This window comes from Lagopus leucura, unplaced genomic scaffold (genome assembly GCF_019238085.1).
Source record: "Lagopus leucura isolate 7727_CA_CO unplaced genomic scaffold, USGS_WTPT01 Super-Scaffold_100002, whole genome shotgun sequence".
Taxonomy (NCBI): Eukaryota; Metazoa; Chordata; class Aves; order Galliformes; family Phasianidae; genus Lagopus; species Lagopus leucura.
The window spans coordinates 7789327-7809560 of NW_024962263.1; the positions used below are offsets into that span (position 1 = coordinate 7789327).

General features: G+C 42.4%; 1 protein-coding gene across 3 annotated transcripts in view; it reads left to right on the forward strand.

Annotated features, from left to right (window-relative positions):
- Positions 1-2024: 2024 nt before the first annotated feature.
- Positions 2025-20234, forward strand: part of LOC122179185 (androgen dependent TFPI regulating protein) — a 30916-nt gene continuing 12706 nt past the window's right edge. Inside the window, exons 1-4 of one of the 3 annotated variants that reach the window (XR_006178572.1) lie at positions 2025-2245; positions 2994-3124; positions 10182-10316; positions 11671-11772. Coding sequence is in view for 2 of the 3 variants with exons in the window: in XM_042869906.1 (XP_042725840.1) it covers positions 2137-2245; positions 2994-3124; positions 10182-10316; positions 11671-11772 (477 nt within the window). In the remaining variant the exon portion in view is untranslated. Of the gene's footprint in view, positions 2246-2793; positions 3125-10181; positions 10317-11670; positions 11773-20234 lie in introns of those variants that run through there. The other 2 variants (XM_042869906.1, XM_042869907.1) reach the window with 2 other exon arrangements.

Sequence of the window (20234 nt, forward strand, 5' to 3'; positions counted from 1 at the left end):
GCTGCCCAGCGGATCAGGCTGCCCAGAACCCCATCCAACCTGGCCTTGAATGCCTCCAAGGAAGGGGCACCGACATCTTCTCTGAGCGTCCTGTGCTGGTGCCTCGCTGCTGAGTAAAGACTTTCTAATGAGTGATTGAAGGCCATTTCACAGCAAAACCAGGTAAACCGGTTAACTCTCTCCCCTAGAAGAGAATATGAGCAGAGGACATTTTGCATATGTGAGGTGTTTCACAGCTCTGGTTAGTCATCACTGTCCTTTAGTTTAACCACATTATTGCACCAAGTGGGAGCCCCCAGTTTCCTTCAGCAAAAACTCAGCTATCACTGCTCAAACTAGATGAGCCCCTGCAGCATGCTGGGAGCATTAATACATTCATGTAGTTCAGCTGCACACGTGAGCTGGGATATGGGATCAAGCAGATGGATAATAGGATATCCTCTGCCGATCCTGTCTGCTCTGCAGCAGTACTAGATATGTCTGCATCCTGATGTGCTCCCTCTTTCTTCTTCATCTTCAACTCTTGCAAAAAAAAACAACCAAACAAACAAACAAAAAAAAAAAGTTTTGGGTTGAATTTTCTGTTCCACTGAACTTTGAATAGATGTTTATCCCAATGGGCAGAAGGCATAATGTACTGCTTACTGCTTTTCCAGTGTATTTCCTCCCTGCATTGCACTGGCAGCACAAGAAGACTCTGTGAATCACGGTGTGTGAGACTTCAGACGTACCTGGCACTCATCCTTCCCTTGCGATTTTTCTGCATTCTGTAGCTAGGCTGAAGGATGCGTATCCTGCTTCTTGTAGATGGGAAAACAAAGCAGATGGTCTCAGTCTGTGGGACAGGTGTCCACATCAAAAAACTGTCACCATACTTGACACTTTCTCAGCCCTACCGGCCACGATCTTCCAGAAAAGAAAAACATACCTTGCCATTTTGCATACATTTACATTTATTTGCATAAATTCAGGAACCTGCTGAGCAAAAGCAGACGCCTTCCTGTTTTTAAAGTTGCACTGTAGCAAATCCATCAAAAAGACTGGTGTGAAGATAACTTGTGAAGTGCTGAATGCCAGGTGCCTTTGATATGCAAATCAATAATAAAAAGGGCCATACTCCATGCCATACTCCCATTCTACTCCTGCCTTTTGTTGCAGGGATGAGTCTTAATATGTCTTAATGAGCTGCAGAGGAAGAAGCTCATGAATCATAAAACCATTAAGGTTGGAAAAGACCACTGAAATTATCGCTAACCTGCCCCCACCATGCTTGCTAACCACATCCCTCAGAGCCATATCCACACATTTCTTGGACACCTCCAGGGACAGTGACTCCACCACCTCCCTGGGGAAACTGTGCCAGTGCATCACCACTGTTCAGAGAATAATTTCTGTTCCAATATCCAACCCGAGGGATGCAAATTGAGGTCTTTACCTCTCATCCCACACTGCCTCTCATCAGACTGTCTGTGAAGGCAACTGTGAAGTGTTCTCTGCTGGATTTCTTTGGAAAAGGCCAATGGCCTTGTCTGTCCAAAAACATATTCCTTTTTTTTTCCTTCACTATTTTTTTTCTGGTTTTCTTCTCCAACCTCAAACAACCACAAAAACATCTATATCTACGTCTAAACAAGTCAGAAATATCTCATTTGGGCTGGAATGCTTAGGGTATCGGGATGCGGGTAGTCCAAACCAGGGGAGAGGTCAATGAAGTCTTACTGAAAGGACTATTTCCCAACATACATGCAAATCACTGCCTGAGCTCATAGCAAATCAACTCACGTGGAGTCTTATGTCCAGTATCAGAGGGGAAAAATAAATCCAAGAGAAAAAACAAACCAATTCAAAACACAGCAGATTGCTCAACGCTCCCTCTAGGACAATTGGAAATGCAAAAAGACTTCATTTTATGCAATGTGCTTGGCCAAAGCCAAGCCCTGCCCAAGGAAAGCCTTCGCAGTGACGAGAGGAGCTCCTCATTGCCACATCCTGCAGGGCTCGAGCGTGGAAAAATACCCAGGTGGCAATTACTGCAGGCAGCACTGCGACTGCGGGGGCCCAGATAGGAAGTGTCGGGTCCAGTGCTAATCAGGGCACTTTGGCAAGGTGGGAGAGGACGAAAAAACGAGCATTTCCATGAGATCTTCACTCCGTGTCCACGGTGTGAGTGCCAGTCCTGCTCTCCTTTACCTCAGCTGGTCTCACAGTGGAAGAGGCTCTCTGGATGGCAGCGCTAGGGGAGCAGGTGGGTGAGGAGCTCTGTGCTGCTCTGGCACTGTCACCTACCCCCATGCTCCATCCCCTCCCGGGTTTCCTATGTGAAGGGCTCCAGCTTTTTCCCATAAAAAATGTCAACGCTCGGTGTTTTTCAACTCAGAGAACCTTTGCCTACTAATCCTCTCGGCTTCCCTCCCACCTCCCCAGCCTATTAACAATTCAGTTTCTCTTTCACTGAGCACTGTGTTTCCCTTTGGCACAAGGGAAGGCAGTCACAAAGGCTGCTCAAAATGAATCAGAGATGTGCCTATACCTGGGAGCTACAAGCGAGCAGAATGTCTGTTTTCACTCACTTGTTTGCACCACAGCCACTTACACAAAATCAGTAGCAAAGCTCCCCCCAGACTTTCACATTAAAAAAAAAAAAAAACAAAACAACCAACCATCAAAAAACTTATGTAACTCTGCAACTAATCTTTGCTAATCTTGAGCAAGGCATTTAAATCCAGGGAGTAAGCCTATTCTTCCTCTCGCCCCGTCCCCCTCCAGCCTCTCTTTGCAGTAAAAAGGGGAAAAACAGAAGCAAGGTTCACAGCATTGTGAATGTTCCTACCAACGTGATTAAGTGGCACAGGGGCCCGAGTCTGCTCAGAGGCGGCAATCCCTCCCTCCCTGCTGCCTCCATGCACAGCCACCGAGGGCCTTAAAAGAAAAGCTGCTTTCAGACTGATTACCACTCGCTTTTTGCTAAAGCATGGAAATCTCTACTCTCGCAGCTTACCATTGCCTTGTTCTTGCCTGGTATTTTTTCGTCCTCTATTCACTCACACAACTAAGAACAGAAGAACGGCCATCTGAAGTGTTCCTTTACGGTGGGCAGTGGAAATATTTGACAGTCCTCAATCTGGTAAGCAAATTGTGTTGTACAGTGATACCAATATGTCTATTTGTTTGTCTGCCGTCTGTGCCTCAAGACATATGCAGCTGGTGGATTTGCTGCTGTTAAACTGCTTCCTTTAACGGTTTATAGCCCAAAGGGAGCTCAGTGGGTGCCTGTGCTTGTGCAGTGAAATGTAGTCACAGGTTTTATGCAGAAAGAGCATTGGCTGGCAAGCTGCTTGGCTTCTGAAAAGTGAGTACTCCACAGCAAGCTGCCTCTTTGTGAAAGATGAGCTACCAGTGAGAAGAGGGGAACAAAGTAGAGTATGTCCATAAGGACTGATGCATGCAATCTAACCCTTAACTAACAGTTAAGCAACAGCAGTGCATGTTATCATGCTGCTTGCAATTTGACTTCCGCTCTTCAGTAGGTTGCATTTCCTATAAATTCAAGATAGGGTGAAAAAAAAGCATGGCATAGTGCTAATCTGAGCGTTCAGAGTTTGAAAGTCAGTTTAGAACACAAGGGGAGGATGTTCCAGCCTACAGAGAGATGCTTGTGACATTATTACATGTGTTTTAATAGTGCTGTCAATGCTGTTTGCTGCATTTCCTAAAATTACGCTGAAAAATGTAGACCGTAATGCGTTCTGGTTCTCCTATTATGTTGACATTACATGAAGCAGACATAAAATGAAAGTGCCTGAGATATTCTGAGGTTGAGCACTTGTTCACAGTCCAAAAGGTTCATCAGTGACTCGTGACGATGGCAGCAGTGGGGTAGAAAAGCTGAGCACAGGGAGAGGGTTCCTGCAGGTGACAGATTTCAGTTAACCTGAAGGTGACCGAAGGGATGGAGGTCCCTTTGGTCTTTTGTTTGTTCTATGTGACAGTCAGAGTTAAGCATCAGTGGGAAGCCTGGCACTGGATGTATTTATATTTAATTTTACTCTTCAGAAGGAGACACCTCGCTGCAGTGTTCATTGGAAGCCTAAGGTGTCCCCAGTTCCAAGTAGGGCTTTTGCACACACTCAGGGATTTTGGGAAATTTAGGTCCCTTCCAGCCTCAATTTTTCTGTTATTCAAGGAAATATTCACAACCAAACTAATGGCACACAAAGTGGCTGATAGCAGCCTGGGCTTCAAAGAGCCACAGAGTCCTTGTCAGTGGGCAAGCACCAAATGGAAGGACGAGGACATATGCGTTGCTTCAGTCAGGATGACATATGAGTGGTTTGTTGTTATTTTGTCTTATTTTCATATCAGTACACTCAGACTTTTTGTGAAATTTTCTATGTTATTTTATTTTATTCTGAAATGCCAACAATCAGATGGCCAGGATTCACTACCTCATGGATATTCAGTACTTCATGCAGGGACATCTGTCAGTAGCCTAAAACATCTATAGTTAAGTCCTGGACAAGCTGCTCTCTGTGTGCCCAGCTTCTCTCCTTTGTCTTTTTTTGGATCAAAGCTGTCCCCTCTAAAGCACCAGCCATGCCCTCGGTCAAAGCAGCACCTCCATCCTGTGTCCCCAGACACAGTTATATTGAGACCTACCACCCAGTATGCCACAAACCCTACAAGCATTAGATTGAGAAAACAAGTGCCCCTCTCCCAGCATTTTGGGAAGCAGAAATATCCATTGGAATGGATATTTAGGTTCCCTTGAACTTAGTATCCAGCGGTTGATCAGGGAAAGGCTACGTGCACAAAGACAAGACGATGTGGAGGTGTAAAATGATCTTTCCACAGTTCTGCCCTCTCAGCTTGCATTCCAGCAGCACTCAGACATACCCAGAAGGTAAACCTAAGCTGAGATAACTAATGCTTATTCAAAGCCTACTTCTCATCTCTATAAACGAAAATCATACCTGTTTATACTTCTGGTTCCTCCCATGTCCCATGGCAGTGGGTTCCACAATACAATGCCTTGTGTGAAAGAGCAATTCATTTTGAAAGAGCTTTTCATTTTCACCATGAATTGGGCTCCCATTTACTGCTATGTTACAATTGTCCATTCTTGTTCACTTTTTCTTTGCTACTCATTACAGACCTCTACGAGATTTCCCCCCCTGGTTATTCTTTTCTTCAAGCTGAAAGTCTCAGTCTTTTTCATCTCTCTTCACAAAGGGCCAATACTTTCATTAAAACTTCCTTGTTGCCTTTCTCCTTATGCTTTCTAGTTTCATGAAGGGCTAAATAGGACAGACTGCAATGGTTGAGCTCTGAACACATATGCACACAGTGGCTTAAAGTTGTTTCCCAGTCTGTTTCTTAAAAAGTCTTAACTGTTTCTTTTTTCTGATGACCGTTGAGCAAGGAGCCAGCAGTATGAGGCAGCTGTCCACACTGAGCCCCACATTTCTTCCCTGAAGAGCCATAGCTAACTTAGAGCCCACCGTCTCAAAACACATAACTGAAGATGCTTTTTATCCTGAAATACTCCGCTCTGCATTTACCAACACTGATTTCTGCCTTTCTATTTGATCTCTCAGGCACCCGGTGTCCTGAGATTCTTTGGCAATTTCACAGTCAGGCTCAGCTTCCACAGAAAAAAAATAGAAAAAGACTTACAAAGCTTTGCTACCTTCACATCCACTCCCTTCCCCAGCTCATTTATGAATCTGCTGAGCAGCTCAGATCCCATTAAATCTCTTTGAGCTGAGGCCCTTGCTCCACTTCTCTAGTCTTTCATCTCCAGTCTTCAACCACGCATTGATCTGATACCAACTCTACAATGGAGCTGTCAGCCAGCGGGAAGGTAGAGAGGGGCTGCCTTGCTCTGACACAGAAAAGGTGGCAATAATGCAGGGAGTCCAAGTTCCTCTTCCATGGTTGGCAGCCCTTCTGCCTCAAAGAAGCTGCCTGACACCCCAACTCTGCAGCATGGGATGGAGCCTGCCCCTAAGGTGCACGTGCCTGGCATTGCATTTCCTTGCATCCCTTGAAAACCAATGGTTGCCCAGATTGCTCCTTCCCTACGCCAGTGCCCACAACCACTGTGCTGTGCTCCTGCACAACTGGGAATAGGCCCAGGAGTGCCTTTGGGTGCCATGAAGCACAGTGCCATGGAAGAGCTGAGAGGCTCCCAACACGCTGTGCTGATGCAGAGGAGCTGCCATGCTGAGCTGTGCCCTTGAAGCTTTCCCCAGAGCCGTGCAGAGCTCTGGTTCAGCTCTTCTATGTCTTTCCTGCCGGGCCATGATTGCCTGGCATCTGGCATCGTTTGGAAACTTTCCCAAAAAATTCCTCCTACCAGCTCAGAATTGCATTTTAAAAAGGCACTAAATTCAATCCAGCAGAAAGCTGCTGTGGCCAGCTCACTCTGATCTGCTATGGAAATATGGGGAAACATGATGATTTCCAGGAGATGGGAATGCAGTTTGACTCCCAGCTCTGCTGGAGGGATGCTGGAAGAATTTCTTCTAGATACGGTTGTCCTCGAGCACTGTGCACAATGCCTTGCCAGACATGTGGTGCTCCCAGGAGAGCTGCAGCTCTTACTTTCCTTCACTTTCATTTATCTATCTAGTGATCGTAGCAATCGAGATTCAGAAGGGAAACAATATTTTTGTTGAAATAAAAAAAAAAAGCAAAGTGGATTTTCCACTAATGGAGTTAATTGACCGACTAGGGAACAAGCAGAAATGTTAGATAAAATTAGTTCAGTATTTATTTGTCTGTGATACAGAAGAATACCAACAGAACCATTCACTGCCTGAAATAGCTGAGCTCATGAAAGTCTGCTCTCTGCCATAAATCTATTAGTAAATCATTGAACAATGAGCACACTGCACCTTCAAAAACTATTAATTGCATTCCTGCCCCATTTTAGCCCTTATGCTTTTGCCTCATATAACCGAAATATTTTCAGTTCTTGTGGTAGTTTTTACATATTTCCAAGTTGACCTCACATTCAGTACACCTATCTTTCAGATGTGTGAAGGGACATGTGTCTGCACTAAATGTGGACTGTTATATCTAATAGGTCAGTCCAAATGATTAGATTTGTTTCCCTTTCAGGGCACAGTTTGGAGCCCAGTTTATTTCTACAAGTTTGAGAATTCAGTATGTATATATGTCTGATCTTACATGTGAAAGTGAATCACGCCAGAACAGAAACACCCAGTTTCTGTGATCACCAGATCAGTGAAGCAGATAAAAATTACGGTTTTCCTTTGTCACAATGACTCTTAGTTTGGAAAACGGATCTGGCAAATGAAGGGTTTCTACAGCACCTTGCACCATGGAGCTGCGCAGGGTCTGCAAAGGAAAGCAACATCTCTCCACAAGGGATTGTCATATCCGTACTCTCTCCCTTGGGTTAGTTGTTAGCTTTCTGAATGCTTCCGATCTTTGGGAAGTTCACAGGACATCTGGGATAATTTCATGTTTTCATGTCGATTTTTTTATTTTTTTTTTTAAATCTCAACATTTTCCCAACATTTCTCAACGTTCATAGAATCATTTGAGCTGGAAGGGACCTTTAAAAGTCATCTAGTCCATTAGTGAAGGGCTGCAAGATTTGGATACACTTTTTTCTTACAGGAATAAGAACAAGTTTGAAAGACTGCAAGTTGGGAGCTCTGATTTAAGTCACTGTTTCTCATCCTGTCAGACGGATGGTTCTTGCTAGGTTCAATTTTCTGCTCTGAAAATTATATTATTACGTCTTTCCATTGCTTCTGAAAATACAAGATGACCACAAAGTAACTGAATACCCTTTGAATCCACTCCAACGGACATAGGTTGAGCTATGAGCAGTACATAAAATGTGCTGCTGAGACAGGATTCAAACTTCTCCAGGAGATGCTCTTAGCGCTCAGCTAGAGAAATGAATCATGGAGAAATGAATCAAATGAATATTTGGATGAGTACTTTCCATTCAGAAGATAACTTTCTTCTCCCCTAAATAAGACAGAATACTTCACAGACTGACATGGCTGTTTTGGAACTCTTGTGTTTCCTTTCAGATTTGTTTGTTTTAATTAATTTTGAAGGGTCATGGGGAGGGAGAAGCCTATCTCTGTCCTATGACTAATATAAGGCTGAACACGTACGAGATAATAATAGCCCCATCCTCTGGGAACCATGCCTTCCCCTAACTGCTTTATTGGTCATTAGTCACTATGTGTCACCAGATTGTCACCACCCTCATGCTCAGTTTTCAGGCTTTTTACAGAAAGTTACTGCTGGCTCTACAGGGTGTAGCAAGAGCTTCTGTTTATTACCAGGCTTTTCTTAGCTCTTCAAGGACTTGGTTTTGGTGTCCTGGTGAGACCAAGCACTCGGATATGTGTTTGGGTTGAGCATGTGTATGGCTCTAAGCACACTGCACCCTGGCACATACTTCTATGTATCGGAACCATGACTTGGAGGGCTGAATCCCCATATGGACTCAGATTCATGCCCAGAGAAGCTGCAGAAGCTCCATTCCTGGAGGCATTTAAGGCCAGGTCACATGGGGCCCTGGCTGGCACTGAGTGACAGTCTTGTCTGTGGCAGGGGACTGGAACTGGATGATCCCTGAGGTTCCTTCCTACCCAAGCCATTCTATGATTGTATGAACTTGTGCTGGGAACCAGCTGCTTTAGATACCTTGGAGTTGAACAAAACCATGTGTGCATTTTTATATAAAAAATGCAGCTGTTCACCTCATGCTCTAGAGAGGAAACATGAGGTTTTGCAGCTGAACCAGGTGATGCGTGACCTCATCCTGAGTGGCCACATGCAAGGCATCTTGGTCTCTAAAATATTCTATCAAAGCTTGCAGAAGTCCTACTGTGAAGAAGGGTATGGTGAAATCAGTCCTTCCTTCCCTCAATCCTTTTCATAACAGGGATTTTGGAAGGAGAAGTGCTGCACTAATTCTGTCCCCTCCCAAGCACCACCCTTCTCAGCTCCCTCACCAACTAATGAAGTAATCTGCAACAATTTCAGATACTTCTCTTGAAATAAACATTGATTCAGAATAAGATCATGGCAAAAGAGATCTCATCCTGAAAGCTGTAACACAGCATTTGAGCATCAGTAGCCGTCCAGAATTTGCTGTAGACTGATTTCCCCATGTTGCATCACCTTGGTCCACTGCAGCCTGAAAGAAGAGGCCACCCCATGAATTAACAGAACCAAATTAGACTCAGCTGTCTGAATGCGAGATAGCAGGAGAAGATTTTTTTCTGCTTGGCTTTGTGTGTCTGACACATCTGGTTCAGCATGAGTTGCTGTGATAGCACTGTGAGAGAAAACAAAGTAATCAGAAAAAGCAGTATTGGCTTAAACCACAATATTCTGACAATTTCATACACAATTTCACACACAATTTCACATGCAATTTGCAGAATTCTGTTTTGTCACTTACCTGATCGTTTACAAAATCCTCCTACCATCTTCCCCAAGCAGCCCTACACTCATACCTTGCATATGATTTGTAAGAAAGATCCCACACGCACTCTGAAATTCATTAGTTATGTTTTAATGTACCCAGCGTTAGTAAAGTCTGGATCTCTGCTTCCAAGCACTTGAAATCCTTCCCTCAATCCCCCTGAGCTAAGCAACAGAGGTTCTGGTTTGGTGACTTCTGCAGCTGGTTTTCATACTGGAGCATTCTGAGCTCCTTGGCTCGTACAGCCCTGGAGTCAGCTGCTCTGTGAGTACCCAGAGAGAAGACCCTGCACTGACTAAACCATGGGAGAAGCTATCGAGCAGTTCCCTTACAGGGAACATCTCCCGACACATGCCAAATTTTGTTTACTTCTGTTCCTGCTCAGACACACTGAACATAACAATTAACATACGAGGCGCGATGGAGCTGCTTTCAACATGTCCTTCCATTCCTTGATCCGAATCACACGACACATCTCTGTTTAGTCTGTTAAACGAGATACCGTTAAAGTTATCTCCCAAACTACTTTATTTAATCACTTTCAGTTAGTAAAAAAGATTTAGCCCAAAGCTATTTCCCTCACGCGGGCTTGCAGCTCGTGAACAAAACAGCTCCCTGAAGAGCAAGAATGGAGTTCAGTAAGGAACATGCTAATTAAAGCTGGATGAGTTTTCCTCATTAGATGTAATTACTTTAGTTTTTGCAGGCTGTCTTCTATGGGGTGTCCTTCCTGGCTGATATCCTGAGGCTAATTAAGGAACTGCGATGTGCTAAGTGCGTAATTTCCAGCAGAGACCTTCTTTTCAGTGTCCTGGCTTTCCCAGTGTCCACAGTAAGTAACTTCTGTACATACAAATAACATTTGCATAGATGTGAATAGCAAAACATGCACACATGTCAAACAAATAAGGATTGCAGACCTTCTTTTACCATTTGAAAACAGATTTGGACCATCAGGAAGAGTAGACAGTGTAAGCCTTTAGCATCCACGATTGAATACAAAGCTTCTTGTGAAAACTTCAGGGTTACTGTCCCCAAATGATCAGAGATTGACCCCAAAGGGTGAAGTATAACCCCTCTGTTAATCTTATGTTCCAAATAGCTTTGGAATGATCCACTTATGGCATTTCTCAAAAGGGCAGCATGGGCCAAGAGGACATGAGAGGGTGCCCGGGAGACAACAACGCCTCACACCTCCTTCTCCAATTCCAGCATGACTTAAAATAAGCACCAGAGAGATACAGCTTCACAGGACATTAATTATTGTCATAGTCTACATCAGATTCACCGTGGATCACCTACTCCCTCACAGACAGCACTGTTCGTCTGGTGCTGAGTGTTGGAACCCATGGGTACCACTGCATGTGAATGAAGCCTGCAATCACCTCTGAATCTCACAGGGCTGAGAAACTGCTTAAATCTTGTCCCCAAGCAGCTCAGCCAGCTGGCTCACTAAAGAAATTCTGCCAGGGATGGAGAAGGCTTATTTATCTTCCCTGCACAGCAACATCCACCATGTACTTGTCCTATCCCCCATGCATCTTCACCAGCACAGAGGCATAACACAGTCACATTCTTTCAGCTTATTTCCAGGAGACACAATGTATGCCCAACTACAAAGCCAGGACAACAAACTGCAAATCAGTTTCCAGATGTTGGTTGCTGACACCAGAGTTTGTTTCCTCCTTTTCAGTTCTCTGGCTGTAAGTCCTCCTTTATTGGAAAAGATGGGTGCCCACCATGTGGCTTGCACCTGAAAATTAGAAATTAAGCTTACGAATTGCGAAGGTAGAGTAAGTTTTAGGCGAACTGCTCTAGAAAGGTCTGTTTTTACTTCATTACCAAGCAGTGTGGCTTGACAGCCAATCCCTCAAAGAGAACTTCTGGACCATCAAAAAATCCCATCTGCAAAGGGAAAAAACATTTAAAGTTAATCACACATTCCCCAGAAATGTCAGTGCTGTCAGTTTATAAAAGGAGTTTTCTCACATTATCAGCACAGAACACTGCACCTCAGTGTAAATTCTTTACGTTGTAACATGTGAGATACATAAGATTATCTGGCAATATCACCATTTTTCATATGGGAGATATTTTACCTTCTCGAAAACGAAAGCACTGTCCAAATGCCATCAATTCCATTTCTCTCCTTTTGAAATGTCTTCCCTCTTGTGTTTTGTTTCCAGTTTGTTTCTATATCCTTTTGGATCCTGTACACCTACAACCGAGAGCTGGTTTACCCCAAAAGCCTTGATGGAGTCATTCCAACGTGGCTAAATCACACCATGGTGAGTAACAAACACTCCTGCCTCTTGCACAGCAGACAGCCTTGGCAATGTGCGTCCCACCATTGCGTTGGGCATCTTTCCAGAAAAGTTTTACAGTTTCTTCTTTCTCACCTCCTCCTTCCTGCTTATCTGACGTTGATGTTGAGCTGTACACAACAAACAGATGCATGTGCCTGAAGTTGCCTTGAGAAGCCTTTTAGCACACCAGGAATGTCAGTGAATCATTGCTTGTCAAACCTCTGAAGCCAATGAAATGATGTGCAGTCACAGGGAAGAAAAACCTTCTGTGTTTATTGTAGCTCGAAAAAGAAATTGTTTCTGCAAACAGAAGTCTGTGACATACAAAATGGCTGGGAGAATAACAGAGTGTTTCTTAATTTTATTTTAAAAAGGTGAAAGAACCAAAGAACATCTGACAGCTCAACAGCTAATAAGCTAACGTGTGCACAGCTTTGAATAGCTGAATCGAAATGATTGTTTACAGATTTCTAAAAATACTTTCCAGATTTCTCCTTCATTTGCTCTGGCTGTTTTTATGATGTGTTAAATAATCACATATTTCTCATCAGTCAAGTGTAAGGAGGATGACAGTAACATGGAAACCGTGGGTGGATTGTAAGGTCAGGGAGGCCTCATGGGAAGGGGGAGAGAAGGGAGAGGTTCAGAGCTAGACTGAACTGGAGGAGCCAGAAAGTATGAAATAAGCGCACAGAAGCCTCAGCTTCACTTCTCTCCAGACTTCATTTCTTCAGTGCACCCCTTTCCAACCCACTGCAGCAGCTCAGCTGCGCTTTTAAGGTAAATTTGTTAAGAGTTTTGAGTAGCCCTTTGGTTGAGATACGTGTTTTTGAATGTATGTGTGTGGAATCCAAACACATACAGGCACCGTTCGCACTGATGATATCTGACTGATAAACAGCAGCTATCGTGCACTTTTAACCTTATCACCTGCTCTCTGCCCACCAATCTATCTGCACTGGGGCTCTTAAGCACCAGAGCAAACCTCTTAATAGATGGAAAAGGGCACCGTTCCTTCTTAAATCCCGAAAACATTCCTTTTGTCTTCAATATCATACCGGCTTTAGGTCCAGAATTGGGTATTGTCAGCTTGCTGAATGTTAAAATCTTCACAGCAGAAGATGTACTGGGGAAGGGGAGGGTACAGGATGGTGGTGAGGGGAGACAGGCTCTGCTTCTTGTTTTAATCCCGGCACACAGCTGAGAATTTGCCCTTTCCATTTCCACATTTGTTTATGACACGGAAGGTTAGGAGCTGCAAGAACTTGCAGTTTTATTTTATGAGGTAGAACTATTTGCAGGAACTCCTAAAAAGTGTTCGTTATAACATCTTCCTTACCCTACCTACATCTACATTTCATAACAGAGTCATTTTGACAACAACAAAAAGCTTTTCCATTTCAGAAATGTCAAAAACGGGTGTTAAAAAAGGAAAACAATTCTTCCTCAAAATTATTTTGACGAGAGAAACTTCACATAAAGCAAACCTCTATCACAACCTGGTATTTTACTTCTAAAGCTCTTAATACACTGCAGACATCTTGTGCTTGACAGTTTCTGGGTGGTAAATTTTCTTTTCCTTAGCTATTGAGTGTAAGACATCTGCCATGAGTGCAGACTGATCCCTGCTATTGTCAATCCGTGTGTTTTGGGACACTTTCTCATCATGGGGCCTCTTAGAAATCATCTGCACATCACTCACCAGAGCACAACGTGCACTGCACTGCACTGTCCATCTCGGAAAAAATCTGATAAACCCTCCAAAAGAAAGTATTTGATAGAAGTACCACTTCTTCCTCACTGTGGAAGCAGGTGAGGTGTGTTGCAAAGTTCTTTTTGCCAGAGGCAAAAATTCTAATAATGCCATGATAAAGATTTGGAAATAAATCTTCAGTGCCCTCCAGGAAAAAAAGCTCTCTTTTAGCATTACAAAAAGCTTTATTTCCAGCCCAACGGCATTCAGGTCTTCAGCCTTAGCTGAGGTATTTCTTTCTTCCAATCCAAAATACTCACTGGGAGGATCTGGGGAGCTACCAACATTTTAAGGGGCGATCTCTCAGGCAATGATTGCCAAGCAAACACTTTTTCGCACATTGCTGTGCTTTATGGCTCTGAGATTACAGACATTTTGCAGCAGACTGAGGCAGCAGCTATCTGACTTTGGTGGAAAAAGACATCAGTGTATCAGCAGTATATGTCAGTGCTGTGTCATTTGCAGTGGGAGTTTATCTCAGCCTATTTTAACACGGTAAATAGGGAAGGCATATGTTGTTATGTAACTAAAGAGTGAGCCTGAAAAACAAGCACACAAAATCACTTCAGGAATATAAAGCTTCTTCAGTCCACAGTGATGCTCCAGCACTTTCCCTGCAAAAATGAACTAGCCACTTATTTTTCTCACTCCCTGCTCTCAGAGTGGGAAGGTGTCAGTGCCTTCCCACCACGTAGCCAGAATCATCCAGAGCTTCCATTTTAGGCGAGTCTTAGCAGTTTCAGCTGAAACATTTCCTATTCTGCAGAAAAGATGGCTAATGCAGAAAAGAATCTTACTAATAGCTTCCAGCTACCTGGGGTTCTCTTATAGCTTACTACTGAGTTTAACCCAAAGGCTTTGCCTCAGTTCCATCTCCTGTTTGGCTGGGATAACAATGCTGCTTTTGTACCAAGCTCTGAGAATCACAGAGGAAGAAAAAACTACGATTTATGTCTCCAAGAAAATAATTGTATTTGAACAAGATTTTTTACTAGACTAAGATGGCTGGGACAAAAGATACACTGGTCCATTTGTCAAGCAAAATTGTTTATTTCTTTCCCAGTTATCTCTTTTCATGCAGTATCTGGATACTCTCCAGAAGATCACTAACTGCTGGAGACAGCTTGGATTAAATCATATGCATGTATTATTCAACTTAATGGTAGTTTAGGGGAATACCACATTTTGATGGGGCTGATGGAATTGGATGCTGAACAAAAAAGGGCAATGTTGGGTCAGAAGAGATCACTCAAAAATACATCAATGTTGAGCAGATGCATTTCCAAAAATGGAAATACTATAGTTGTGTTTCCATAAAGGAGGTTTGTATTTTATTTTGGTTTTTTATTTTATTTTATTTTTTTTTGTCTACAAGTCACAATTCCTGTAAAACACAAATTTTCTTTAAAAAAATACATTTTCCTTTATTTTTAGGTTGTGGCTAATTTTAGCTTAGCTATCTTTTTCCTACATTATTATGTAGCCATACTACCCCTTCCTTCTTGAAAAAAAAAATCAGCATTTTAGTACCGTAGGCATTTTAATGACATGTACTTATGAATAGTTACTGTTCTGAAGAGCTTGTAAGAATAATAGCTAGGACTTAAAAAGGAGCAAAATGATAAACGGAGGCAAAGGAAAAAAAAAAAACACCTGGCAAACTCTCAGCAAAGTAGACAACATAAACCGTCATCTACCTTTGAACTCTGCTCTGGTGAAGCTAAAATGCCAAGGTGAAACTGAAAGTAAAAAGGAAATACTGTGGAGTCAAAGACTTGAGTGCCCTGACAGTAAGAACGGGGTCAAGACTTGACAATCTTCTTCTCATCTTGGAGCTTCTTGGTGTCTACAAGCTGCCTGTACCTAGCTGAACCACTGCCTTCCCTATGTGGACACAGCCACACCAACAAAAATGTTGTGTTGCAAGAGTATGGTTTACCTCCCCCTGGAAAAGAAAATGAGGTGTATGTGTGCAATTCACTCTTACTCATGTATGAGGGTATCTATGTGGATGATTATATCGTTCAGTACTTGAGGAAGCTGCTGTGACATTGACCAGCCTGGGGCATACAAAACTACTGTGTAGAGCAGAACCTGCTTGTCCAAGCCACTCCAATTGACTCCTGCTCCAAATGTGTACACAAGAACAGTTTCATTGTTGGCCATCTCAAAAAATTCTTCTTGCAATTGGTATTTAATGCTTAATAATTCTTGTTACTTATACAAGAGACAAACATTTCAATTTGTTTGCATTTCATAGAATCTCAATTTTAAGCTGTCTGGCACCTATGGACCTTCATAGGTTTCCAGTCACATTCAGCTTTTGGCAAAGAAGAAGAATGTGTGCATGAGGGCTATGACACATTAATCTCCCCACACAGTTTAGCTGCAAAGATGCTTTGCTTTTCCCAGCACTACATATATTTTTTTTAAGTTCCCATTTTTGTTGACATAAGCTCATTTCCTCCGGGAGAAAGTATGTGTTTCACAGACACATGTTATGGCAGGGAATCCTCCCTGGCTGCTGCTATTCTGGTGTGCACAGGTGCAGCCCCCATATCCCACCCTGAGAAGGAACATCTGGATGAAAGTATTCTGCAATGAAAGATGTCATCTCAGTCCCACGTCAGCTTCCATCTGCGGTGCAACATCAGCTCCTAGACTATGCATCTAATGCCAGGCAGAAATGCAATTAAAATTCTCTCTTTGACACTGATACAAAACATTTGCTAGTAATGACTCAGATATTCAGCCAGGACCTTGTTTGCAAAAATGCCTACAGGAAATGTCACCTCTGATACTGCTTTACCTTTGATCATACAGTTGGTCTGATGTTTCATCCCAACATGCTCCCAAACTGCCTATGTGTACAAAAAAAAAAAAAAAAACCATGGAAAAAAATAATGCCTTTAAAGATAAGCATGAATAGGCTCAGGAAAGGGAGACACAGACAGTAGCTGAAGTTCAATGCAGAGTGCTACTGGACTGGAATTGAGCAGTAGTTTCCCAATTAATTTGGTACCATGTGTGCTCATAATAGGGCTCCTCGTACTTCCTACTCTAGCTATGCGAGCTTGAATAGTGAGTTCTTGAGCATGCTCTCATGGCCAAGATTGTAAGAGACAGCTGACAACTCTGAGAGAAAATCAGTTACGTTGCTAAATATCTTATCGAATATCTCAATGAACAATGCTGCTTAAACCTTTTTCCACTCCAAAATTAAAAAGAAAAAAGAGGAGATTCAGAGAAGAATTAAAAATGTATGCAGACAAACTGCAAAATAAGATTTTAATGGAGGCATTTGAATGAAGAGAGTATCTTAGCAAAATAAATCCAAAGAGGGAATTTATCTCAAGATGAAGCCAAGAAAGGAGAGGACATGCCGGGATCCAGAAAGTTATGAGGAGTATATAAAACTAAACAGTGTCTATGGTGACAGGAAGCCATTTAGTTTTATTATGAGAAGACACAAACACGGGTATCTACCATGAATGGTTTTCAGCTCACAAGCACTCTTGGGAATTCATCTGAAAAAAAGACGGGCACTTTTTCAAAAGCACTCAATGGTGTCCAACTGAGCCCAATTAAATTTAGTTTGGCCAGTGGTAAATGTTTGTGAAAATCCCCTGCTAAAGTCTCACATATTAATGAAAAGCAGACACAGAGGGTATGTAAATGCAGACAAATGAGAAACAAACAGCTATGGTCAGCCGTGGCATCATTTCCTTGACTGTGGAGTCAAACAGGGTCAAGCTGAGTCAAACTGAAATGCACGCGTTAGGCGTGTGAGTGATCTCAGCAGCTCTGGGGAGAATATTCATGGCCTTAAAGCTCAGCAAAGCTGGAACCTACAGCTGAACAACAGCTCTAACCAACCCCGTCTTCTTAGCCCTAGGAAACTTGCTTTCACTTATATTCTCAAGGGCACAGCAAGTATATAATGTTGAATAAACAAACACAAATTACTCAAAATAACATGTACTGGAAGTGAAAATTCCATGTGGTCTTACCCAACAGTGGAAATAACATCCAGCAAGGACTGTTTATCTCAGTTTAAACTCGTGAACCTGAAATGTATCCTAGGAAACAACTGACAACATAGGGCAGGAAACAAAAGAAGAGGGAAACAGGAAAATGTTATAATTTCATCATTCTCTGTAGGGGACAAGATAGCGTGCCAGTATTTCAGACAAAATTCAACATACGTTTAAGAAACCTTTTCCCCTGTAGTCAAATGCCAAAGTTCATGAGCAAAAAGAAGAATGTACAATTTTATGATTAGGTCCGATTCACCTGAGTTTGTCAGAGCAAAGAAAGCAAATCCAAGCTGAATACCCCAAGTGACAAAAAGAGCCACGGAGGACTTTTCAGTCAAATGAGTGGAAAAAAATTTCAGAAAAACAAGCGTTTTTGTTAATAAAATGATGATTTTGAAAGTCCCATATCCTTCTTCCCACTCTACAAATAAAAGAATTGCCACTCAGAATGCTTCTATTCTTACTAAACTTGTAAGCTAAGAGCTTTCCACGACAAACAGAGGTTGTTAGACAAGTAAATTAATACTTAAAAGAACAGAAAAATAAGTACTAACAGGTTTCCTACCAAGAGAAAAAACGTCTGTGATTCAGTTCAGTTCACCAACAGGCAGACCAGTACACACCACTGTTGTTACACCCAGTTTTCCATATCTTGCAGTAAAATAGTTTATTCTCCAAGATAATGATTTTTGACACTTTCACTGTTTATACAGGAAACTGAGAAACTGTTAATTGAAATAAAAAAAAACCTGAGTCAGTGTTTCCAGCAATTTTTGCCAATGTTTTGATCTGTGTCAATCTGAGCTTAATTATTATGTTTTCTTTAAAGAAAGAAGCAAAACTTTGTCTTTGAATTTGGTCCTGTACAAACGCTGTTCTCTTTAGACAAAGCATACCTAAACAGGGTTGAAAGTTTGCTTAATGAACTGCGGACTAGAAACCAGTGGTAAAAATAATGAGAGGGAAAAAATACATCTTTTTTGAGGAGGATGTGAAAAGACTTTAAAGCCTTTCAGCAGATACGATTAGCTATGATACACGGCCTATCGCTAATGATGCTGCCAAAGTCAGCGTCTATCAGCTATGAGAGGGAAGTCATCTGGAAAGCTAACCGAGTGTCATAGGCAAAGGGCAGGCTCTGCATTCTGTGGCAAGCTAAGCTTTCTTCTGGTATCTGCTGTATAAATATGTGTCGTGAGGAACTCATCTGCTCTTGTAAACATGCTCTGTTACTCAGCAGAAATTCTACCATCATTTTACCACTCATGGACAAACTGGCCTTGGCAGAAACACATGAAGTCACCAGCAGACTCTAGGATAGTAGAGATACAAGGAAAGATTTCACCACACGTTTTCCAAGCCAGCAATTGGTTTCTAGGTTGTACATGCAAAGAAAAGAGAAACTTCATATCCAAAACCAAAAGGTTAAACACTATCATTCTGAATGTGCATGAACTAACCGAGAACTATCTGTCTTGAGAAGCTATCTGCATGGCAATTATAAATGGCCCTTAACAGAGCATCCAGTTAACATACACAGTGACCTTCTAGCTAGGATAAGCTGAAAATGCATTGCTATGTAAAATTGGGTTAATGTATGGCAAAATATGTTTAGAGATCTACAATGATTTGTATAGAAAACACAGCACGTGCATTAATAAACTCTATACAAGTGTCATTATTAAACTTGGGAGGAGAAAAAGCCTTCCTACACTACAACAGATTACTTTCTTTTCATTTTCTATTTTTCCTACTTTTTTCTCTTTCTCCTTTTTCCTCTCCCGAATCAGGATAGATCCATGAGCTGAGAGAAACTGTTCACAAAACAAGAGGCAGGCAGCCCTACTCCCAAACAGTTTTCCTGCTCTTGGTGGTGGCAGCACTCTTCCAGTGAGAAAGAAACTTGTCTTCAGGCCATTATAAATCAAGCAGAGCAGAAATCTGAACTTGTCCCTATCTCTAAACTCTTATTTCCATCCCATATTTTCAGCTTTGCTAGAGACTTTCAAACTTTTTTTGATCTACAGGCCCCTCAGTATTTTCTCTATCTCCTCCAACAGAGGAGGACCCAACAAGAAATGACTAGCAGATCAGATTTTCTAAATCAACATATAATAAAAAGGAGAGCTTCCAACTGTCTCTCACAACCACTGCTGGTTTCCTAAACTTCTTCAGAGCCAACACGTGTGTTAGCATAGTGGGCTTGCCTTTGCTGCTCCCTGTGAGTGTATCAGAGAGCACTGCTCTGCTGTCTGATGAGGTCAAAGTGCTGCAGAGGGATGTCTTGAGCCATCATCTGATGGAAGAGAGAAATTGTGAAATTGCAAATCAGGTGCCTTTCTCTCCTCTTTCTCTTTTCCTGTGGGATCTCCGTACTGTAACAGAGCACAAAGATGCATGAATTGAGACGGAGGATTGTTAAGAAAGTAGAGATGCTGGTGGTCATCATCATAGAATCATAGAATGACCTGAGTTGAAAAAGACCATAATGACCATCTGGTTTCAACCCCCCTGCCATAGGCAGAGTCACCAACCACTACACCAGGCTGCCCAGAGCCACAGTGGTCTTAGTTGTGACAGTGTTCTTACCAGAAAAGGAGACCCCCTGTTTCTCCATGCTTTCATCCTCTGCTTCTGCTTGCTCTTGCATCATC